Below are 26,109 nucleotides of genomic sequence, written 5' to 3'. Positions count from 1 at the left end.
ACGGGGGTGTTCTGTAAAAATTAAAATAACCAAAATACCGAATTGCAAAATACATTAAATCAGAAAGTTCCTTAACAGGTGACAAAATCGAATGCTCAAACAAATCAAACGAACGGAAAACAAAATGTCATATTCCTTATTTGATAAAGAAGAGGGCCGAGATACCAGAGGCACATTCACACTCACAGATCGAAAACAAACGTACAACACCATGGCTAAAAAGAAAAAGACATACAGACAAATAATAGTATACAAGACACAACATAGTAAAACGGGAGACTAAGATACACGAACCCCACCAAAACTTGGAGTGTGGTATTATCTTTTGCAGAAAATGGTAGATTACACCTGTTTTTACAGCTAGCTCACGCTCTCATTAAGTTGACAGAAATGTGCGAGCAAAACAAAGACATAAAGGGTAAAAATGTAAAACGATGGGATACAGCAGTCAAAATAGTGTTATAATTGTAATCACTATAAAACAAACAACTATTACCAAAAGAAAAACTTATGTCATGTAGACACTCTATAGACATAGCATAAACACGAAATGAAAGACAAAATTACAAAAAATGACGATATCACAATGACAAGATGGCGGGATATACAAGCCACTACAAAAAGATATTAACAATAATGGAATAAACAGAAAAGGTAAAACAAATATATACAAAGACAAATAAAAAGAATCCTGTGGTACGTCATTCACATGACATACAGTGTCAATACCTAAAATGTAGACTTCGAGACCCGCATTTTTCATTTGTAAAGTTGATACAGAAAGAATATTTATCACTGAACAAGATCTTGGTATCTTCCGATCAACTTTGTTTTTGAAAAAAAGGACGTGACGTTCTTTGACATAACCCTGGTTCATCAGCTTTTTGTTCAGACAGTTGTGACGTTTTACAAAGTCTGGTTGTAATTAAGTACAGCAAATTACAATTACATGTTGAATTATCCCAGGTCTGCAATCGATGATGTCCGCGTATTTATAGATTATAGATAGGTTACTCGTCCAACTAACTCGAATAATTAAAGCTCTTATCGTGTTCGATTCTCTACACTTTGGTATCGATCGATAGCGAAAGTAACATAACGACTGGATTATTCGGGTGACAGCCCAACACGAAAGTTACAACGTCACGCACGCTGTTCCTACAACCCCTATGATTTAAAACAGAATCTTCGAAATTTCCTCCGCAAAACAAAATAAAATGTTAACAAGCACTAACCGCTATAAAAACTAATTCAGTTTATGTTTTCCTTTATGTTCTTATAGCTCTTGGTCGTATGCTTAGTAATATCTAGTATATTTGAGGATTAAAACAACAAAGCTATATGAAAAAAATGGATGTCCAACGTTACATTTTTGAACATCGTTTTATCTCTTATGTATAGTGGTCCTATTTCTTATTCTCTGATCCTCCCGAAACTTGACAGACGCAACGAAGTGTGTCAGTTCTTGCTTACATTAAAGCCGTTCTTTTGTCGAATTTCGTTTGACTCGGTGGCTGCATATTAAGCTGGAATAAGAAAAATGTCCAATGACGTTTTTCGTTGACTTAACGGCTGAAAGGTAGTTTTATAAGTAGACATAGCTAAAAATGTCTAAAACATGTGAGATAATTATAACATCTTCCGAAAGAAAAAAACATTTGCCTCATTGTTCGTGAGTGCAAAAATTGTAGATTCTATAAAACCATCTCTACACAGTCGTTTTTCAAGCGGTAGCCATTTTGTCCATGTTGATATTTCATTTGTCCAAGCAATTAATGCGGGTTTATTACCTGATATACCCATAAGTAATTTATCATTTACCAAAACAAAAGTAAGATACACGAAAAAAACATAACGTCTAGATTCGTTTTTTATTAACTGCATGTTTGGGTCTTGCAGGAATAAAATGCTACGAAACATTACAAAACGGTAGCCATTTTGTCCAAACGTCGAAAAATCCAAACAAACGCTTTTTTTTTTCGACGTTACATGTGCAAAATGAGTTTTATTGTATATTCTTGATAAATTTAAATAAATCGCGTGGTGAAATTTAAAAAAAGATATTGCTGGTTGTCGAAAAAAACCACGGTGCATGTTGTGCATGAAACGGGGTAACTGAAAGACTTATCGAAAACAGCGACAAAAACAGTTTCATTGAAATAATGCAACCCCGTATTATACGGACGATTCAGGAGAAGATTGGTACATTTTAAAAGCAAGTAACTTCAAATGACTTGGAAAATAATTATTAAGATCGGGTTATAATTATAATTTTATTTAATGGTTGTATTTCGACAAGTTATGTGTCAAGCAAATTTTTAATACAATTCAATTCAAATTAATCAAGGGTAAATATGTTTTTATTTACTTGCATCTTTGCTTGCAGTGTCAGATATATTTGTATTAGAGTTGAATCAGGATATGCAAAATTTACAATGACAAATGGAATGTACCATGCAATTTTAGCAGCCTTTGAACCCTAAGCTTTGTTTTTTAATTCATTTATTGCAAACGTATACTTCTGTCCCATTTTTCCTTCCTTCTAGTTCCTTACTTACGACAATACAACATTTTTAGGTGAATTAATTAAGGGCCAAAAATATTTAATCGATTTCCACAACTTGAGGAAAATATTATAAATTCATGGTAAAAAGATATCACAAAATTAATAGAGACAGATTTAGAATTATCCAACAACATAAAAAAAAAACGCAAATGAAACTTGCAAATTGAATAAATGTACGTCAAAATAAACTCATCATAGATACCAGGACTAAATTTAGTATATACGCCAGACGCGTTTCGTCTACAAAAGTTTCAGGAAACTCTCTTTGACGTCGTGGTTGTGTAACGTCGTGTTGTAGGAACATCGTGCGCAACGTTTTACGTAATGGAAATATCGCTGACAACAATACACTGGAATGCCCTCACGGTCATCAGCTGTGACAACAAACAACCGGTTAAGCAATATGAATAGGGTACGAATTTAGAGAAATAAGTATCCATAAATCATAATGATATTCCAAACTTTGGGTTTCCTATATTAATTTCAATTATAGCAAATAATTGTCCAAAAAGAAACAAATAAATCATGAGTTCTTCATGGAAAAATCTCAACAAGTAGTACTTTCGAATGTTTTATGGTTGCTATCATGCCTTCAATGATAGCTGTGTTCCAGATAACTACGGTTTATTTCTACGTAAAATAAACACATGCCGTCATCTTTCCTGGTTTATCACCACCCACATGTTTTTTGTCAAAACAAAAGAAACCAATAAGGTAAAACTAGTTAGAGCTTATAGACCTTGGTTTCTTGAGATCCGTCTTGCAATTACTTAAGTGTTATAAGCTGGAATCGTATAATCATGTGGAGTCAAATTGTCGGAATGATGAAGAAAAAATGGCATTACAATGTCGACTTTCTAATATAAATGTAATGACATAGTAAGAATAAGACGACATGATAAATTCAACTTGTTAATTGATTAAGTCGACAACTTGTTTATTTGAGGATGAGGTAAAACCACGTGACTACTTTGGAAAAAGAAAGGTCTATTTCTAAATCGATTTCCATATTTCGTTTGTCTGCGTTATTTTGTATGAAAAGGGGGTACGACAGTCAAATATCAGGAAAAAATGCTAAATAATAACAATATTTCGGACATAAGGGAGATATACCCCCTCCCCCTCGCATTAAGTCAGGCCGTTTATTTTCCTTAGTTCTCTAATGGAATCAGTATAAGGATAAATTCGTGAAGGATTCAACGGAACTTCTGTTGTATGAGATTGCTGATGTCTGTGCGAAATTGTAATGTTGACTATAAAAAGTCAATTTATCTGTAACATACATGATTCTAAAAATATTTTTTTTACTGTAGATGCTCAATTTTAAATTTTTTAGATCGAAGCATCTACAAAAAAATGACATTTTTAAAATCTTGTATGTTAACTCCTATAACAATTCATGTAGATTTACAAAACAATTTTACTTACTGTCCTGTTCCCTAGTATTTATGTCGAATCGCAGTGAATTATATCGAAGGAAACGCGCGGGGAGGGATCCGCTAGCTAAATGATAATACGAAAATCAGAAAAACCTTTACCGCATAGTAAGCTATGAAAGCATCCGAAATGACATGTAAAACTACAAATGCGGGAAACCTAACAATCCTTATGACGAAGACGCCGACGCCACTACTCAATAAAGTTGTCAGATGTGGTGTGATTGTCAATGAGACAACTAGCTATCAGAGTTTAAATAAAGAAGATGTGGGCAATCACAGGCAGTCGTATGACCTTTAACAAATCGTATAGTCGGCTATAAAAGACCACCACATGGAAATATGAAACAATTCAAACCGTAAAATAGAATCGGCCTGATTTATAACAAAACAGTTTACAAAAATCAAATATGAACCAACGGCAACTTTTGAACTATAGGCTCTTCATTTGTGACAGGCATGTGAAGAATGTGGCGGAGTTAAACATGTCTGTGAGCGCTCAACCCTAACCCAAACCTGGGACCGCCGTGTTACAGCACAACAAAATCCATAAAACATCAGTTGTTGCTAGATAACTCAATATATCGGTAATACTGGCCAATTTAAATTCATCAAAATCCTGCAAAGTTCTCGAAAAGTGGGCTGATCCTGCTCAACGTGAGTCACCTGTCGTCATGTTATTCGTGAAATTACAAACCCCGTGATTTGTCGAATATGGTAGGTCATCCTCGAGGAAAAGCGGAAGGAATTATGGTTTCGACAATTGGAACATATATTATCCGTTGTTTCCCTGTAAATGAGTGTGAGATGATTTAAAGTGTTCCATTTGTTGATAATAAAGTACTAGTCATTTGATTTGTGTCGAGCCTGCGACATTAATGTCGCGGAAGTGAGACAACGCAAATAGTTATGCAATCGTCAATAATAATGGCGTTTGCGTCTTCGTCTTTTAGATTGTTATGTTTCTTATTTTTTTACATTTATCATTCCGGGATCATTCATAGGTTACTATGCAGAAGGTTGTTTTCTCATTGCTAAATACCATATAGTGACATAAAGCTGTTTACTTCTCAGTGATTTGGTGAGTTTTGGAGATATATCTTATAGGCTATCATACCACATCTTCTTAGTTTTATATAAGTATGAAGAAAGAAGACGTGGTACAATTGCCAATCAGATTAACAGTGGAAACGACAAAACTAACAAACTTATTGATGAACAAACAAATATGTAACACATCAACAAACGATAACCACTGAATAACAGGCTCCTGACAGTGGACAGACACAAACATATAGAATGTGGCAGAGTTAAAAACATGTTAGCGGGATTCTAACCCTCCATTAACCTGGGATAGTGGTGTAAAATTACAACATAAGAGTGAACTATAAAAATCAATTGAAAAAGGCTTAACATATCAGATGGATACAAACAAAAATGATACACAGAGTGCAGCTAGCCGGTAACTTGTAAATCCCAACAACAAACACACACGAAGTACAATTCTGAGCGTTTTCTTTTGCAGTTAATAAAACTGTTTTGTCCTCATAAAGTAAATCTCCATTAATGTTATAAACCGTGTATCATTGTATATGAGTTATGATATTTTATATCAAGATAAAGCATCTACAGACAAAAATATTTGTTAAATCTTGTATTTTTCAGAAAAAAAAATGAACTCTTAAGAGTCAATAGCAATCACAGGCGAGACAGAAGGTTCCGTGTAATCCTTTAAGAATTTAGTATAGTACTGATTCCATTTGAGAACTCATGAAAATAAACGGCCTGACTAAATGGTGGGGTATATCCCCCTTACGTCCGAAATATTGTAATTTTTTTAGTACTTTTTTCTGATATTTGACTGCCGTTTCCCCTTTCATACAATATAGCTCACACAACCGAAGCACATTATACAAACGAAATATGGAAAGACCTTTGTTTTTCCAAAGTAGTCACGTGTGGTTACCTCATCTTCAAATAAACAAGTCGACTTAATCAATTAACAAGTTGAATTTATCATGTCGAGTTCTTATTAATTATGTCATTACATTTATATTAGAAAGTCGACATTGTAATGCAATTATTTCTTCATCATTCCGACAAGTTGACTCCACTTGATGATAAGATTCCAGCTTATTACACACAACATAACTTATAATTCCGACTTATTAGCAAGAAAATAACTTTACAAGGGGTGTACCATATGTCGCATTTCGTAAAGTAAAGGGCAGGATTGTGGATCATGATGAGAAATGCATGTCCTAAGACAACGTTTCAACATATACTCCTTTGCAGGCGCTGGTGGAATGTTGCAACATGTATAAAGAAAACTGAAATCATTTTATCTGTCGCAAAGTTTTGTTTTCAATCGATCCTCATCGTTCACTTCTAGATGCAAGATGTCAGACTTAACTGTCGTTTTCTTTATTTCAAGTATGATGAGATAGATGCATTCATCATATTACCAAACTCTGAATTAGTATTCAGTGAAAGCACATCATCGATACATCGGAAAGTGAAGTTAAAGGATACTGCCAACTTCTTTTCCTTTTTCCTAACAATTTTCTTTTATGAAGTCAGCTTCATATCAATAAAGGCTCAAGTCGGGAAGAAGAAGATCACAGTAGGTTCCTATGGAAATACCGATAGTTTGATGAAAACGTACCCAAAAGATAAATTATAACTTTGCTAATATACAATGCCTGAACATTTAACAGTGCAGTTTACTGTTTAGGCAGGAACTAAGCTCACAGGGACACCGTATTTAAACACAGCGAATCCCACATTTGAAATGAGAATGCAAACTAGAACATCTAAAGAATAACACAACTACATCTCATAAGAGGGATAAATAGTATAAGAAGAGGTTTGTAGATAAAATAAATAAATCAATACATGTTTAAGTTATTGTCACAATAAACACAACCATTGCACAAGCGTAAACAAGAAAAGAACCATTTGACAAACAAGAAGCTGTATTTCGTCCCGTTTGCTTGTCTGATAAGACTGTACTTGATTTCACATTATTTGTAGGTTTAACTTCTATATTGACATTCAGCGTGCCTTGTTTCGTTCCCTCAGTCGTTGACACCAAGCTATTTTTCTCTGTCGCCATTTTATGATTTTCTGTGGATGAAAAATACAATATTCAAAATTGAATATAGAGAATTCATAACGATTTTCAATGGACACGTGTTTGGTCTTATTCCTGCCTTACTTACTGTCATAACAACTTTGAAAATATTGTAGGTATTCTTTTCTTTTCAAACTTTTTAGTAGACCCCTAACATTTGTAATAGAGCTATTCTCCTCAAAAATCGATCATGTATCTTGTCAGTTGTATCTTTTAAATTTTAATTGTTTGAGTATATCTGAAGTGTATATATATATGTAAATGCTAATCGTATTATTTTGATGTTAGTATCTTCTTCAAAGGAGTAGGTCCGGTAAGACCCCTTTTTGGCCCCAAAATATAACAGTTTTACCAAATTGTTAAAATATAAATTTATAGTTATTCATTGGACAGAAGAATGCTTCGGCTACATAAATATGGGCAGTTTTTGACAATTCAATGCACATATATCGGGTGGTAGCACCATTAGGTCATGCTAAATTACTAAAATCTTCAAATTCTAGCATTTTAGTTAAATTCTATACGGTTTCCGTGTAAAACGAAAGTGGCCGCATTCGTGTTCATCCTTGATATTGAAATGTAAGTTGTATTTTATGATAATACATAACATATATAAAGTTTAATGATGAACACGGATGCGGACACTTTTATTTTTGACAAAATCATCTGTAAAGTGACATTTTTTTTGCATATTTGGTAGATTTTTCATATTTGAGCTTGAATTGGCTCGTTTTTAATGACTAAATCAGTTAAAATCTTTCACATAAACTAATTGAATCAAGTGAAATAGACACTTAAGTGTTTAAAAAGTGGTAAAAATCTTTCGTCAGATGAACCTAAAATTTGAGGACAAAATCAGTCCTTACCGAATCTACTCCTTTATAAATATAATAGTCTGAAAAAGACTTTTTTTTTAAATTTCAGACCATTCTTCTAAAAAAAAATGTCACATTTTCAGACTTATTCTATTATTTCATATATAAGCTGGTATGTATTTAGTTATTTCAAATAAAGTAGGAAACAACAAATATACCATATCGTGCTGTAATTATAACAAATAAATGTATGTCATCAGGTAAGGTGTCAAGCTGACCAACATACCTGACATATCACATTCTTCATCTCTATTTTAAGGTAATATGTATTTATATAAATCTAGTTTTTCTGATTTATAACTTACATGTTCCATGAAAACTTGTGTCGTAATATAAGTGACATGATGTCACACGTGCATACTAACAACACACATTGCAGTAAATTTTCGTCCATAAGTTTAATATTTCTTTTATAAGAATACACGCTTGGGGAAAAGCAAAAACGATAAATTAATTTGGTTAAAAACGATTTCAATGAGATGATGGGAGCTTTCTAAAGACATTGACTGGCTATACACCCCTCGCACGGTCGATAGATTAATGAGTATTTTCTTCTCTGATAACAATTTTCAATATATTCAAATTCAGTGGTTTGTGGTATTCCATTTGAGATGCCTCACCTAATATTTCGTCATTGACACACCTACTACTGATGATTTTAATAATCTGATTCTCTGCCCTCAGAGGAATGTAAATTAATGATTTTTCATGGTGAGGCAATAGATTATTTAGATGATAGTTTGGAAGTTATTTTTGATAAACTTTTTATTTGAAATGACTAATTGATGTTATACCTACAGTTGAATGGGCGCAGTGCATTTTGCAGGAGGAAACATTACCAGGGGACATTTAGCGCTGTAGCAAAATGGGCATTGATTATTTCACTTTTCGCAAAAAGGGTGTTTAAAATCTTGCGCTAAAATGGGTTATGCTTTGGCACAAATATATATATATATATATATCTATGGAAGTGTTTAACGACCTTGACTGGCGTTTCAGCCCTCGCACGGTCGGTTTCGATATAATATCCTGTCAATGCGATATAATGCCTGCACCAAGTCAAGATCATGACAGTTGTCCATTCGTTTAATGTGTTTGAGTTTGGATTTTGCCAGTTGATTAGAAACTTTCCGTTTTGGAATTTTCCTCGGAGTTAAGCATTCTTGTAATTTTACTTTCTAATATGTCCTCCGCCGAATATAAGTGATTGGCTGATACCTGACTTAGCATTGATAATGAATTATCTATTTACCTTGAATATAAATAAAACCATTTTCTTTTGGCCATGCTGGGTATGCAACTCTGGGTATTCTTATAACACAACGATACATTCCTTCATCCTCAGAATGTACAGAACGAACTGTCAGTGTACTGACAGTAATGTCGCTTGTGTTTGAAGTTTCCTCCACATGGTACTTGTCATGTGATATTCCTTTACCAAACTGTAAACCAATAGCAATACTCTTCTTACCGCTTACATACCACCACTGGATCTGAAATTAACATAATTAGTATTTAACGTCAAACGATTATATTTTCAAGTGTTTCCTTGTTTGACATGCTATTTATTTCATATGCACATACAAGTATAGCTGAGAGCAAGACATTGATGAATAAAAAAATGTGCATCCCTGCTTACTTCGACTTTAATCTTCCTATTTTTTTTTAAATTTCTTAGAAGCCGACTGCTCACTAAAACATGTTAAACCTTTGTACCCATGATATCGAATTCTGACTTTTCTAAAGCTAACTAAGAATTAGGACCACTATACACAAGTGTTTGAAACAGATCTTCAATAATGTAACGTTAAACATCCGTTTTTTTTCACATAGCTTTGTTGTTTTAATCCTCAAATATACAAGAAATGACTTAGCATATGATCAAGAGCTATGAGAACATACTTGAAAACAATAAACTGAAATTGTTTTTATAGTGTTAAGTTTTTGCCAACGTATTTGTTTGTTTTGCGGAGGAAATTTCGATGATTCTATTTAAATCTAGTTGTATGAACAGCGTGGGTAACGTGAACTGGTACAATTTATGTTTTCCTACAAAGTAATGAAGTAATCAATTAAACACCCGGAGTCCTGTTTCAAAACTTTTTCCTGTACTTTTTATTTTCGAGTTAAAGCGTCTTTCTGAGTTCACGGTATATTGCTCACATTGCTGATATTTCCTTTCACGGTTATAATTTATGTTGAACTTGTTTTCATACTCACACTCGAGTCTCCTCTGTTTGTCACGGTGCAGTGGAACATAACGTCAGTCCCGGCTTCTGTTGTAATGTTTTGAAGTCTTGATGCTATTTCTGGTGAAGAGTCAGCTGAACAACAAAAACATATTTTCCGTTGAATACATTGAGAGAGAAAAAAAACAGCAATATAGTAAGTGTATACTTGGTTCGACATATTAGAAGCCTGGCGGTGCCAAAAAGTACCAAAAACAATATGAAATACAGGTTTTAAATATTTGATTCGTGCAACATTCAAATAAAATTTTCTAATTGTCAAGCGTCAATAGAAGAAGCATTTACAAAAAAAGATATACAGAGATAGAAACAATTTCTAACATAGCAGTTTTTTTTTTAAAGTTAAGCTGGACAGACATTTCCTTGTTGTGACGATGCATTCGTCGTCCTAAATAATAATGCATGTAATGTTTGCTTCTAGAGTTAAGAAAACACTAATCAATCAATTAAGTTAGAACTAAACTCAAATATGAGTATAATTATCTTGCAATAATTTAATTTTGGCTGTTACGCGTCTTCTGATTGGCTGACATTATCTTATTATCAGCCCAAAGACATAATTTAGTCAAGTGATCGTGACGTCATTAACGTTTTTCGTAGTTTTCTACGGTTAAAAATTAAATTTAGAATTCAATGTTATATTTTTTCTGTCTATTCTAAATAACATAAAAAAAAATGTGGTGCACACTGTTAAATAACCCGCTACGCCCGTTATTCATTGTGCATCATTTTTTTATGTTATTTCTTCATAGACAGAAAAAATATTACAGTCATTCCTTAAATATTATTTTTAATACCAGAGGGGGGTTAACGATGGGACAGGGGAGAGGGGGCTACATATATGGAGACCTTTTTCAATTTTCACTCAAAAAGTTGGCTCGTTAATTTCTTGGATCTACAACTGATCATGAATCCGGATGCCAGATTCCAGATTCTTTGAAACAATTTGAACTCTCCAAGATATTTGGAATGAGAACCCCTCAGATTTTAGATTTATCATCTGAGACGATGCTTTTGATTAAGTTTCAGTGTCATTTTGTTGCATATTTTTAAAATTCAAATTTAGCTCATTAATTAAAGAAACTGCGTTTTTGTACCTTGTAACATGCACAAGTAATACTTAGCTTAACAATCCATGTAACTATAATTATAATAATGGTGTAAGGTTCAACTAAAGTCGAATTATGAATATTATATATAAGTTTATAATATATCATTAAAGAGAAATGAACAATTTGTCTCGACAAAAAAAGGAACTCTCCAAAATATTCTCATCTTTTATTGGAAAACTAATTCCTACAACTATATTAATTGTTTACTAAACGTATTCTTACCGAATGTTGTAGAAAAATATTCTAAAATAAAAATAAGACAAATCCACATGGTTGTTGTTTATTGAAATGGTCATTTGAATCAAAGTAGATGGTATATGTCATATATATATATAGTTACCCTTAGGACAAAACTATCTACACATCGTATCTAATATGTAACGGAAGTTTATGAATCAGAGATGTTATCTGGACTTTCCCTTCCACTCACTTTGTGGTTTATAGTACGGTGACCAGACCCATTTTTTTAAAGATTTAACCGTCAAACATACTAAGAATATATAATAAGAATATTAATTAGGAAATCGATCATTTATTCTGGAAACTGGCGTTTATGGAACGCTTGATCTATTATACACATATTCTGTTAAAGTTACAGTAGTTACCTTGCCGGCTGCCATTCAACCTCAGCAATAAAGGATAAATATTATTATTTTACCCGAAGCCTACTTTTATGAAGGCGTATTTTGCATAAGCTCATTCGTGAACTTCATCAAAACTAAGAAGCACTCAATACCTCGAAAACAGTTACAATTTAAAAAAAAAAACAATCAAAGAGATCCACATAATAGAATTATGCCAGGAGTATCTTCTGGTTCATCTGTCAAGGAACATGATTTGAAATTTCTACATAATTATAACCCTTTACAGGGGGGGGCGCTTTACAGGGGCAAAGCTCCGGGCATATACAACTTTGTTGTGAACAAACACATGACTTTTTACATGGAGATCATGGAGATTTTCCCTTCAATGAAAACACAAGATCCTGCAAGTATTCTGCTGACATAATCCCTTTGAAATACACGGGGTGTAATGAATCATTTCACTCTCACCAACTGTATTGTAAAATTGACGGAATAGGGGGGGGGGGGGTGGTGTAGCAATGTTTAATGTGATCCAAATTTTTAGTTTGAATCGAAGGAAGAAAAACATATTGTTTCAGTGTCGCTTCACAGGGAGGTAATCTTACTAAACTTACTACTTTTCTGGTGGCAAGTTTGATGCGCATTTGATAATTATTATGACTGGATGGTTTCAAAGACATTTTTCTAATCATAAAGCTTTGGGATTAACTTTCGTGCCCAAACAAGGGCTTCATCTTTGTCAATATTACCGAAACTCTAAAAACACTGAAATAGTCGTGCGTGTCCTTCAAAGTCTTGTAGACGTTTTGCTCAACTACTCCAAACAGAGACGAAGTTGTGTCGCATCCGGTAAGTGCATGTACAGCAGGCAATAGTTGAGGAAAGACAGACACATAGTTAGTCAATGGTTGAAAATCTTCGCTTGTCCTTTACACTGCTTATGTTCCCTTCTACACCCACAACTCGCGTGTATGTGTCATATATTTATAGTAGCGAACACACAGAACAATCACATTTGTATTAGAGGTCCGTATGATTGTTCTTCCACTATTTCCCATTTCTCTAAACCTTGTGTCTAATTTCCAGGCATTAAATATCGGCCTCCTCTTGATAATGAGTGCTAAACAAGTTAAGAAAGCCATTGCTGTAACAGTGTTGGTAAAGCTAACTTTTACAATTTCGGGATTTACAAAAGTTCTGGCAATGTAAAGCTCACATGAGGTGGAATCATAGGGGATTTGTCAAATCGTTCCAGTTAGGAATACTTCTCCGCTAATTATTTTGATTGAAGCTGTATACTTTTTACGGCGTTCCCTTTCGACAGACTTCACAGGGTTGTTCATGTCGTAGCAGTCAAAAACATCTGCAACATCTGCAACATCTGCTTTTATGTGCGTTGTAGAAATTCAGTGGGACATATATTTGTAATACATGTAGCTGCAAGGTCACCGAATGTTACCTTTCTTAACATCAATACATAATCTATCATGAGTGAGTGAGTGATGGTGCAAAGGAAGGCAGGGAAAGTGCACCATTGACTTCAGATTTTAATTGCGTCACAAAATCAGACTTGCATGACTTTCTCATGGTGCCGTCGTCTTGAAAAAGAAAAATTGGAATGGGACCTACAGGGTGTGATAGCACATGTTCTCTGGTAACATCATCTCTACATTTTGCCAAAATCAGTGCACGTCTAAATACAAGTTAATGATTTATAAGACCTAAAAGTATTTTCTCAAAATTTAAATTTAAGGTTTGTTTTCGTGGTCATGTTAGTTTTGCCTTTGATATTGGACTATAAAACATCGTACTGATCTAAAGAAAGAGCACAAGTGAGAAAATGTTTAGATATGTTCAAGCCTTCCTCGACAGTGGGGAGCAAATAATCTCGAATTACTATTGTAGCATGCATTCTAGAAGAGATATTGATAAGACATGGAGGATGGGATTCCACAACAAAGGGATCAGATCAGTCATGGATCATTCAGATGGTCCACAATGGCTATAACATGTTCTTCATCTCTTTTCATTGTTATGAATAATGTTTTCTCTTGTGAATTTGCATCATTTCCAGCCCTTTCAGCGTTACACAAGTAAGGGATTCTAGGAAATGTCTAGTAAGGGTCCATCTTACAAGTGCAGACTTTTGATTTGTTATGCCAACAGTGCTACCTTGATCCCTTGAGGTTTTTATAACGCCTTTTATGTTGCCATGTCTGTCCATGAACCGTTAAAATGTCCAGATTTCTGTATAAAGGCAAAGTAACCATCTATAAAAGGTGATCGAATATTCTCAGAAAGAGCATATCGAGTATGTAAACTGGCATCCACTTTCAGTAATTGGTACGGTTGGTTGCAAAAACTTAAGGTAACATTTGAGATGACGATTTGAAGGAGGTGACCAATTTCCATCTCGTCAATCTGCTCTATCATTTGACAGCAAAATGTCTACTGCTTTATGAACATTTGCAAGTATTTGAATGTATGTGATACAACACATCCCCATTACTTATATGTCTTTATGAGAGTCTGTATATATGAGCTTCGAATAGCTCCGTCATATGAGTGAGTGTAAGGACTTGTGTCTTGTTTGAATTGATAAAATAATCTTCTAAGATAAATGAATTTGATATATGTGATTAAAAAGGGTATAAAATATCATATAAATGTTAATTATTTTACATTTTGCGTTAAAAAAATGATGAAATTGAATTGAAACGTTCTCTATTTTAAAAATGCGAAATATTCTTTAGAGTTTATCTTTTCCATAGACGCTTTAAAAACGGGTTAATTTTGCTAAACGTTATTTGAAATCGTTAAATTAAGGTGTTTCAACAATGTATATAATAACAGAAATTATATCACGGATTTTATTTTACAGTGTAGACCTCAGACGTTTTTAGTCTATTTTTCGTTCAATTAAACTAAAGTTTTTCAAAGTCCATTTTACAAAAATTGCACCGTACGATTTTTTGACGACAGGTCAAAATGTTGAGTTTAACCTTTGAACTATCAATACTGTGATTTTCAGCCGTATAGTCCGAATGACAATTAAACTCCTTAAATAAGTGACTTTTTCTTACTTGGTCACCGTACTATTATATTCTTAATCACATTCAATCGCTGATGATAATTGAAAAAGTTTAGGACACTTATTTCACACGGTATAGCACATCCTCATTTTTAGGGAGATTTTGTTTACCGTGCCTGGTTAAGAAACGATCCTGGTAAACTTATTGATCCTTTACTGAATAAACTTATCATAAAAGGTTACTAATTCAAGACTGTAATTAGAACTTTGAATATTGTTTTTATTACATCGAGATGACCGTAAGGGCAGACCGATGTTTTGCTGTGGCTTAAATTTGCACACGTAACTTTCGTTTTGGGTTTGCAACCGATCTATAACATAACGATAACGATAAACTAACATTCCTTATCATTTGTTATAAATACATCTCTTCGATGAATACTGATAAAAATATATTTGATAAAGCATAAATATAAAATAATATGAAAATGTTTTGTCAAAACATTTACATCTATAATACTAAAATTACGAGGTCAAATGTCAGCCGTCATCACGTAAAAACGATGAATCAAAGAATTCAACTTTATATATAACTAATATAGTACAATAGTGTTGATTGAAAATTACACCACTCCAGGCCCCTTTGTTTCCCACGTCATTAATATTGCCAATAATTAAGAAGTTCCGGATCGAATCCGACACCGATACCAATAGTATATTCACCAGTTACCTTTTACCTTATGTATACGTTCCGCATCTGACAGGCGCACCACCAAACGGTGTATTTAGAATTTTATACTGTTGAGTAAAAAATAGTCCATGCCAGGCCTTTTTGTTTTCCAAATATACTGTTGAGTGAAAAATACTCCATTCCAGGCCCATTTGTTTTCCAAATATACTGTTGAGTAAAAAATTCTCCATTCCAGGCCCTTTTGTTTTCCAAATTATTAATATTACCAATAATTGATAAGGTTCCAGGTCGACGGGTTCACAGAAATATTTTGAAAGCAGGGAAAACTGTGCATCTTATTGTGTATATTGTATTGTATTGTTTGTATATGCCTTCAACCCCAGGGGTATAAATGTGCATTTCATAAAATATAATCGGCATAACTTTATCAGATGACAATACCAATACTAAAAAAGGCATACGCATAGTTATATACTTTAATTCAGTCACGGACCCGGGATATCACGGGTGTGTTCTAGTATTATTTTAAATTTATGCTTTATCAATATATATATGTATATATATTAAGTAAAAATCATTGATAATATATATGCACACGTACCGAAAAATTGTGTTAAAGTATGCAGAAGAGTATCTCGAGAACGTTTTTGCGACAATCTCGGCAAGGACCGGTGACTATAATTGTTTTTGCTGGAAAAGATGAATGCCTACTCATATCCAATCTTTTTAGAAAAATCGACTTTTTACTTTAATAGTGTACACTTCGCACTTGCACTGCATTATTATTAAAATGGTAATGTACTGTAACACCATTGTCCCAGGTAAGGGGAGGGTTGTGCGCCCGCTAAAATGTTCAACTCTGCCACATTCTATATGTGTCTGTCCCAAGTCAGGAGCCTGTGATTGAGTTGTTGTTGTTTGTTGCTGTTGATCATATGCATTGTTTGTATATTGTTTTGTACAGTTCTTGTATTGTTATGCTGCACCACTGTCCCAGGATTAGGGGGATGGTTGGGCGCCCACTAACATGTTTTTATCCAGTCACATTCTGTTGGTTCCTGTCCCAAGTCAGGAGCCTGAAACTCAGTAATTGTCGTTTCTTGGTGAGGTATATAGTTGTTTTTCGTTCATTATTTTGTACATAAATAAGGCCGTTAGTTTTCTGTTTAAGTTGTTTTACATTTGTTATTTCGAGGCCTTTTATAGCTGACTATGCAGTATGACTTTGCCCATTTTTGAAGGCCGAACGGTGACCTAAGTTGTTTTTGTCTGTGTCATTTAGTCTTTTGTGAATAGTTTTCTCATTGGCAATCATTCAACATCTTCTTATTTATATTCCAATTTTTCAACTTCAGTCATTAAAAGGCACAATTTATATTGCTCGAAGAATTTATTTATTCAAATCTTTCAATGTTTCATACCTTTATTTTTCAGTTTACCAAAACACGTTTCATTTTGAAAAAAAGCTAGCAATATGTATTTCAAATATCAGTATATAATAAAACTACCAATAAAACTATCACTCCAATAAATAACTTCTATAAAATGGTCCATGATTGAAACATATAGATTGAAATGCATTGTAAATCGAGCAGCTGCAATATGTATAAAGATATAATGGTTTTGTTTATTGCAGGATTAAATATTATACAAATGATAGACAATGATTTCTTTCTGTCATAAAATACATGTATCAAGACCGGCATTTGAAGCTAAAAATTACATGTATGAAGAAGTCCGACTGTGACAGACATCAGTACCGTTGTTAAGCTGACAAAGATGAGTGATGCACTGCTTATTTCTCCAGTGTCTGCAAATATTAATAATAAAAAAACATCAACAAGATATCATTTACCATGTGACAGAAGGTTTCAGTTTCCCTATATACCAAGTGGAGTTGAGTTTCATAAGATTCGTAATAAGTTTTTCCCCTAGATAATTCTCAAAAACGGCTTTATTATCTGAAAACCCTAACAGAATAAATGAAATATGACAGTCCCAAGCAGTAGTTATATAAAAATCTTAAAACCAGTCTGCATATGTATGTAACATTTTCAGTTCATAGTATCAAAAGTTAAAAAAAATACCATCCATAAAAAAGTTGGAACATTTTGTGTTTTAATATTTAAAAGTCCAAATATTAAATCCTAGAATGTATCAAGAGTGTAAAACTTTTGGCTCATACTTTTAGGTCAAGATGAAGAACTGTCTATTTCGCTCATATTTTTAGTGAAGGACGAAGAACTGTCTATTTAGCTCATACTTTTACTGCAGGACGAAGAACTGTTTATTTGGCTCATACTTTTAGTGCAGGATGCAAGTGTTTATTAGAAAAGGGAAGAAGGGAATTTCGAAACCTATGCACTTTACAAAATGCCAAATTCTGGATAACAAGGCATAAGTTAGATTTTACGACATTTTTTTTAGAGTTTAACAATTATACTGTTTCCGTCTTCTAATTGAAAACATCTTTAATTGAACACTAGATCTAATACACCATGCAAGTTGTTATTTATGTCTTTTAAAAGATATGTTATAGTATCAAAAGCCATATTTGTATTAAAAAATATATAATGAGAACAAAAGCTAAACAATTTTTGAAACTAAAATAATCATAATTCATTACCTTTGGTGTTACCTGTAGTCCAAAATCCAAGACCCGACGCTGGTAGTTGGTTTGACCAGAGGTCCAATATTTCTGGTTTGTAGTTAATTTTTTGTGTGATCTCAACGTCAAAATCCAGATAATTTTTGTCATTTATATTGAAACGTTTCCATGGTATCGACCCATTACCAGCATCTGGCACGCTGAAATAACGTATTAAAATGCAAGTTACTATAATTTAAGGGTACGGGTAAAAAGTTTAAATTAATGTCTTAAATCAGTAACTATATATAGATTTCTTTAAAAAAAAATATAATTGCATTTTATTTTCATTTCGAACACTTGTTTAAGATCCTCTTGTTTTTACTCTATGGCATAATGTGTTCTTGACTATAAAAGATAAAATATTTGTACCATAATTCATGCTAGCAGGGTAATTACTTTGAAAAGAACACAGCTGATTTCATTTCATAAATTATGTAATGCATCAATTGTATCTAAATTCTAATGACCACCAACCGTCTAGAAAGACCCTTATATTTAAAAATCTAATGACCATTTGGACAAAACTTCTTCCTTTTTAAATATTTTAATTTAACAGTCGTTGCTGTCTTATTCAGTTGTTCGGGTTTTAAGATATATCACCTTATTGTTTGTTTGCTTATTGTTCGCTAGCTTCAGCCTTATTGACTAACCATCGTCTTTTAAGACTCATAAAGTGAAATTCAAAAGATCACCCACCGTCTCGCCAGATTCTAAGAGTTAAAATTTTAATGACCAAATACCGTCTCGCACGAATCTAAAAGTAAAATTATATGGACAACCCATTGACACTTCAATAAAGTTCTAATGACAACACATCGTCTCGCAAGCCTCTTAGAGTAGAAGTCTACTGATCACATACCGTTCCCAAGACAAACTGACAGCACCAAGCAAAAAAAAAAACAATAAAAAAACAAAACAGAAAACCGAAGAGTGAAAAAAACCAAACCGTCAATCATCATACAAATACCGGTTAATGAGGGCTAAGGAAAGATGAAGAGATCCAGTTTTACACGAAGCAATCGTAATGCTCCTCATATGATTACAAACTTTGTGATGTTAAATACAGAATTGCGGTTTCAACTATTGTAACATATTCTTCGTTATCTTTGAATCTGATAATCACTAATCAACATCAACATGCATGATGCTTTCTTTTGTCGAAAAGATGATTTCAACCTCAACACTTTGCACCTTTGGTTTGATACGTACCTTCGAATTCCCTTTAAGCAGTCTGTTTTTGCTGAGGAAATCATAATAGAAAATGCAAGCTTTCAATTGGAATATTGTATCAACTTGGGTGGTATAATATACAATATGCAGGCGATGCTTTTATGCTGTTATTAACAAATAGGAGGCCCAAGAACACAGTTATATCGAAGTGCATTTCTATTAGACAATAAATTCAAGTTAAATAAATCGCACCCGCTTTATCTCAAAAATATTTTCACATTGTTGTGTACTACTATCGGGATAAATAATATCAAAATTATAGAAAAATCTACCATGCAGCTCTAACTCAAAATATTGACGGGTCTGAAATACAGTTTGACAGTTTCAGACATACTAATGTTTGACATAAATGTTTAGCTAGACCTTACTTCTACTAAACATAAAGATTCAGCACCCACATTTTTTAACATATAATTTCATTCTCTTACTTAATATTTCATGCATGAAATGTCAAGAAATAAATTGGGAAAGTGTATGAAAAAAAATTTGCAAGTTATACACGGTTCGTACTAGGCACTATATTCGTACTGCGACAATATTTTTCCTATCGATACATAATTTTTATATATATATATATTATACTATATAGCTCACGTTGACATAGATTTTATAAAATGCACATGTACAAAATTTAAGGACTATGTTCCGAGAAAAAAGTGCTACTCCAACTTTACTCGTCTTGTGTTTTTGTCCTAGCAGAGACATATGCTCTATTATATTTCTCGGATTGTAGATATACTAAGTAAGTGTATCTATCAAAGATGGGTATGTTGATATGTATACTCTTATGAAGATTAAAATAAAGTATTGCGTCAAAATGAGCCCGTCATTGTTCTGTATTTACCAAAAAGTAGGTTCAAAGGGGTTGCATGTGAAAACTAACTAAAAGATTAATTTTCAGAAGTACTTATTCTGTAAGTAGACTTACACAACTTTGATTTTTTCAAATAAAACTTAACTTCTGTGGATTTATTTATTTTCGTAGGTACCAATTTTCGTGAATTGCCCAAAACCTGCATTTTTTCGTGGATATGAAATTTCGTGGTTTTGCAAAAGTCTAATTACAATCTGATAGAAATTTGAAATTCATTGAACATTCGTGGTTCGCCTATACCCACGAAAACCAATAATATTGGTATCCAACGAATAACAATGAATCCACAGTATCATATATTACTCTTACCCTGTTTTAGCAAAAGATGTCCAATAACTTATCATTTCCTTCCCAAATTTCTCATCTTTATCATTCAGTATCACTTCTTCATTGAGTGACAGCAACTTTGTGATATCGAAAAAGTAAATCAATTCATCACCATGGCCGACACCTTTGAACCACGACGGAGGAGGCGGGCCGAAAGGTTTTGGACTTAATTTGGATACCACATATTGGTATGTGTTACCTCCAGAGTGATATTCTAACATTTTGTTGATACCAAAGTTAAATGAAATGTCAGCCCAGGCATCGGTTGCTTTTAAAGATTGATTTACGACAGACTCTGCGGAATAATAATTACACAGTTTGTCCGTGACGTTTGAGTTGTTAGCATACCACGTTTCCACAAAGGGTGACAATATTCCGTCACAAACGGCTTTCGAAGGAATACCAATAGATAAATTAAATTTATAGTATTCTTGAAAGCTCGGTGAAATTGACATATATAGTAAGGATCCTTCGTTTGAAACAGCACCCGCAATGAAATCTATAGAACGGAAAAACTGGGACACATCTGACGAGTTGTCTTCAAGACTTTTAATTGGATGTTCAAGAAACAATTCACGATCTACAACCGGCATAACAATGGCTTCAAACATCATCTTGTCCGCTGCCATTGAGGCAGCAGGGTTGGTCCATTCAAGTATTTCATCAGCAGTTTTCTGTCTTAAGCAGTCAGCAAATACTTTCTTGTCACCGAATGGACAGGACGATTTGTTAGCTACTTCTGCTGCAAACTTTTCAACAGTACTATCTTTTAGCATATTAAATCTATTAACAGTACTACTCTGTGCAATAACACGCTGAAAAAGTCCTTTATTTGAAGGTATAAGTGACTGGAATGATGCACAACCTGCCCCCGCAGATTGGCCAAATACTGTAACAGATTCAGGATTACCCCCAAATGATGCAATATTATCATGTACCCATTGTAGTGCCATCTTTTGATCCCATAAACCATAGTTCCCTCTTGCTGCAGCATGACCTACAGCAAAAGATCCAAATCCACCAAGTCTATAGTTTATTGTTACAATAATAACATTTCCTTCCATTGCAAGTTTTCCTCCATCGTATTGGTGCCCAAAACCGGTCAAAAAGCCGCCACCATGTATCCATACCATTACTGATAAAGATTCGTTTAAATTTCTTGGAACGTAGACATTCAATACCAAACAATCTTCCGACATGGCTGGTCTACTTGGTTCAGGTATGAAGTCGATACCCGGCTGCATACAGATTGCTCCGAATTTCGTTCCATCATGAACTTCTGTCCGTTTTTTGAGTGGTTCTGTTTTTTTGAATCTCAATGGACCAATCGGTGGTTTGGCGTAGGGTATTCCTCTGAATTCATATAAAGTTTCTAAGGTTTTGGAATAATTCAGTGTCAGTCCCTTGATTAGTCCAGACGGCGAATTTATAACTGTTGTGTCGTCAGCAAAAATTAGAACAAATAGAAAAGTAAAGCTGAAACATTTGAACGATGGTTTCATTGTGGTATCACTATGATTTATCTAAAAGAAAGATGAAATAACAATTTATGTATAAAAAGATGATGTGGTATGATGTGCCAATGAGACAACTCTTCTTTACAAGAACCCAAATGACACAGAAACTAAAAACTAAGTCACCGGTTTTTTTTATTTGTTCAAATGTGGCATAAATTTTTACTATTTCTTAATTGTTTAACTTAACACACAATCTGTATGTGCCTGTCCAAAGTCAGGAGACTGTTATTCAGTGGTCGTCTTCGGTTACTACATGTCTTTCATATGTGTTATTCGTATATTATTTTAGCATACTTTAAGTCTGGTTTTCTCATTTGAATTGTTCATTTTTATCAAGGCCGGAGCCTTTTAGAATTGCATTATACACTTTGGGTTTTGCTCAACTTTAAGACTGTACGATGATCTCTGGTTGTTTTCATCTATGCTCTTTGATCTATGGTAGATACATTTTAATGGCAATAATACCATACAAAAATTGTTTTTAAGTTTTCGTTTAAAATGTCCGGTGTCTGAGGCGCTTAAGATTGTAGACAATTTTACGTTTTTCACAATCTGTTACTTATGCAGAAAACAGGGAAGAATCGCTACTATATCGAGTAGTTTCCACTTTCCCTCCAAAAAGTTAACAACTTTACTATATATGCGTGCAGGGGGACAGACACCTTTCACATTTAGGATTTTTAGATTTTATGGTGTGACGACTTCTTTCGGAGATATGGAAATAATACTCACCTTACTATAACCATGAACAAATAATAGTCCAGAGTCGTTTCATGCCTATTATTATGAGCAATTTTATAGTTGTCATCCAGCTATTTACGTTTTTCTGAATACTTTTATCAAATTGCAAACAAAATATTCGAAAAAAAAATGAAGTATAGACGAATGTGCACCACAATCTAGACAAGATAAAGAGAAAGAACGGTACCTAATGCAATTCTATGAACAGTATTGTATAGAGGGTATAGCCAGATCCTCTCATGACCGACCGTGAAAGGGCTGTATAGCCAGTCAAGGTCGTGAAAAACTTTCCATTTGTTGCCTCTCTTGAATATGTACATTCCAGACTATAGCGAACTTTTAACATTCGAATCAACCTTTCAGACTTTAAGAGATGTATTTTATCTAGGATATGCTTTCCAGACCAGAATTAACGGACTTCTAACATTTGATTTAATCTTTTAGACTTTAAGTGCTGTATTTTATCTAGGATATGATATGTCTTATATTGTCTTGAGTCTTTCAAAGTTTCTTATATCATATATCATTTATTATAATGAGTTGAAAATTTTTCGCTAAAATGGGCATTGACAATCTTAATTTTCGCTAAAACGGGTTAAAAATCAGGCGCTAAAATGGGTTCTACTTTGGCCAAATGAACGTTGGCCCCATTTTTTTATTTCATTGTTCTATTCAGTATATGATAAAGTTCATTTATAAAAAATATAGCGAAATCCTATATTAAAACAAAGATACCAACGAGCCGGCCCTTAATCTTACGTCACATATTTTGTCTAAAAAAACTTTAGCAATGCAATGTAATTTTATTTATTCATTCGTATATTTAGCTATGTTAACTTAATTTTACTTCCATTTTGGTGAGTTTGTGTTTGATCAATCTTATCCATATTACAATATCACTATGCACTCCTTAATACCTAATTTTTTTTTACGATCTTTTACCTTTCGGGGCCTCGTCAGCCGAGTGGTCTAAGTAGCTACTACTGTAATTACTAGCCAGTCAACACTGAGGTTGTACACGCGCGCAGGTGTTTCAACTCCAATTTTACTTGACTAGGATTGTCAATTTTCCTATCGAAGGTATGTGGGTTTCTCCGGGCACTCCAGCTTCCTCCACGAAAAAACTGGCCGCCACGAAAAAGCATAAATGCGGTGCATAAAAGTGGCGTTAAAACACAAAACAAATATAAAAAAAAATCAAATCTTTTAAATACCTTGCTGCTGTGCTGTGATCTATAATATTTGCATGATATGCATACACAGTTATTTATTATTCTTGGAGAAAAAAAACACACTTACCTTGGGACGAGTTATTCCGTTTAAAGCTGTGCAAACATAACAGACACACTTACCTCGGGTGTGTTATTCTTTAAAGCTGTGCAAACATAACAGACACACTTACGTCGGGTGTGTTATTCTCTAAAGCTGTGCAAACATAACAGAAAACATTCTTTACCTATCTTAATTATATATAAAACAGACAGTCCTGAAAATTGAACCCTGGATAATTTAAAATGCCTTATTTAGACGTCAAATCATAATATCGTTTTTCACAGTGTAGACGAGACCATTTCTTGGCGCGTTCAGAGGTCTCCCATTTACACTTGATAATTTAAAATGCCTTATTCAGACATCATATATGGGCCAGTGACCGCTGTGGATAGTAAAAAATAGAATTGATAGTAAATAGCAAATACATGTTATTTGTAGTATATTTATTTTCTTATGATACAGAAAAACGCGAAAATAATTGAAATTAATAGAAAACTAAAAAATAACGGATTTTGGGAAGAAAAGGGGGAGGGTAATTATTTTCCTGTCTTCAAGTAACTATGCTCCCGTTGACGGTTTAGATAAGATGAGCAGTTGTTTGTTACCTTGGGCCGTTCCAGTTAATTTCTGACAGGTGGGGATGGATGGGGAGAATTTTGTTTATACGTATCAGAAAAAAACATCATGAAAAACTACCTATCAGATCTGAAAATTAAGACCTATCAGATGTAGAGTTTCTGTTCATATTGGGTGGATGGTCTTTCATGGGAAAACATTACCTATCAGAATTTTTTACTGCAAGGATTGTACCCATCAGAATTTTCAATACAATACCGCCTGAGATAATGCATGATACGTAACTGTCTTCATTCAAAAGCACCCCTAAGATCTGACATAGGCATTTTTGTAACCCCTAAAATGTAATTATTTTAAATTATTTACTGCTGCAAGACCCTCAGAAGTTTTTTGCGTATAAGTGTACGTGTCAGATGAAAAAAAAAAATTCAACCCTAAGATGTATAAATTTTACACCCCTCAGAAAGGACCACCCAACCCCCTTTAGCAGATATTAACTGGAATGGCCCCTTATCACGTCGTTTTTATAAACATTTAACTGTAGGTCGATCGAGGTGCCCAACGCCTAAATCAAATAATTCGAAAAAACTAATCGAGTAATATTGAATTCTTTCAAACGCTTTTTTACTTGTGTTTTAGTTATGTTTGGTTGAACAATTTTCATGATATACAATAACATCTTCATGCCTTATATATCATGTACTGTAGTACTCCGCTAGATTAAAACTGACGTGGAAAGGTAACACATGCCCACCGCAAGCTCTTTATTTGAGAGCCCAGGTGGTCGTGTGGTCTAGCGGGACGGCTGCAGTGCAGGCGATTTGGTGTCACGATATCACAGTAGCATGGGTTCGAATCCCGGCGAGGGAAGAACCACAATTTGCGAAAGCAAATTTACAGATCTAACATTGTTGAGTTGATGTTTAGACGAGTTGTATATACATTATGTACACAGCCATGTATCACCATCATTGATGGCGATCCGATGGATACATCTGTTGTAGGGTTGTCACTGACTCAGACGTACTTATGAATATAATTATTTTCTGTGACTGTATCTTACATTAATTTGTAGGATCCTTTACTATAGATAATTTAGCTGATCTGTAACAATATCATCTTCATGCCTTATATATCATGTACTGTAGTACTCCGCTAGATTAAAACTGACGTGGAAAGGTAACACAATCCCAACGCAAGCTCTTTATTTGAGGGCCCAGGCACTGGTCGTGTGGTCTAGCGGTA

General features: G+C 33.9%; 2 protein-coding genes across 2 annotated transcripts; both read right to left on the bottom strand.

Moving 5' to 3' along the window:
• Nucleotides 1-6,877: 6,877 nt before the first annotated feature.
• Nucleotides 6,878-11,695, bottom strand: LOC134723214 (uncharacterized). Its single transcript, XM_063586841.1, has 4 exons — nucleotides 11,594-11,695; nucleotides 10,231-10,334; nucleotides 9,263-9,503; nucleotides 6,878-7,128 (listed from the first exon to the last, which is right to left on the bottom strand). The coding sequence occupies exons 1-4, from the start codon at nucleotides 11,640-11,642 to the stop codon at nucleotides 6,902-6,904; spliced, it is 621 nt and encodes a 206-aa protein (XP_063442911.1). The 5' UTR covers nucleotides 11,643-11,695; the 3' UTR covers nucleotides 6,878-6,901.
• A 5,658-nt stretch (nucleotides 11,696-17,353) lies between these two features.
• Nucleotides 17,354-24,338, bottom strand: LOC134723213 (para-nitrobenzyl esterase-like). The gene is made up of 4 exons (XM_063586839.1): nucleotides 24,316-24,338; nucleotides 20,741-22,281; nucleotides 18,304-18,485; nucleotides 17,354-17,487 (listed from the first exon to the last, which is right to left on the bottom strand). The coding sequence occupies exons 2-4, from the start codon at nucleotides 22,258-22,260 to the stop codon at nucleotides 17,390-17,392; spliced, it is 1,800 nt and encodes a 599-aa protein (XP_063442909.1). The 5' UTR covers nucleotides 22,261-22,281; nucleotides 24,316-24,338; the 3' UTR covers nucleotides 17,354-17,389.
• Between the last annotated feature and the right edge of the window lie 1,771 nt (nucleotides 24,339-26,109).

This window comes from Mytilus trossulus, chromosome 6 (assembly GCF_036588685.1).
Source record: "Mytilus trossulus isolate FHL-02 chromosome 6, PNRI_Mtr1.1.1.hap1, whole genome shotgun sequence".
Taxonomy (NCBI): Eukaryota; Metazoa; Mollusca; class Bivalvia; order Mytilida; family Mytilidae; genus Mytilus; species Mytilus trossulus.
The sequence above is the reverse complement of the archived record's forward strand: the minus strand, read 5'-3'. Positions and strand labels throughout refer to the sequence as shown.

Coding starts and splice junctions, on each gene's coding strand:
- LOC134723214 (XM_063586841.1), bottom strand. CDS start 11,642: ATGTGGATTTGTCTTATTTTTATTTTAGAATATTTTTCTACAACATTC. Junction 10,335..11,593: donor ATATTTTTCTACAACATTCG/GTAAGAATACGT, acceptor TTTGTTGTTCAG/CTGACTCTTCACCAGAAATA. Junction 9,504..10,230: donor CAAACAGAGGAGACTCGAGT/GTGAGTATGAAA, acceptor TGTTAATTTCAG/ATCCAGTGGTGGTATGTAAG.
- LOC134723213 (XM_063586839.1), bottom strand. CDS start 22,260: ATGAAACCATCGTTCAAATGTTTCAGCTTTACTTTTCTATTTGTTCTA. Junction 18,486..20,740: donor ACATCTTTTGCTAAAACAGG/GTAAGAGTAATA, acceptor ACGTTATTTCAG/CGTGCCAGATGCTGGTAATG. Junction 17,488..18,303: donor GACTACAGGTAACACCAAAG/GTAATGAATTAT, acceptor TAATATTTGCAG/ACACTGGAGAAATAAGCAGT.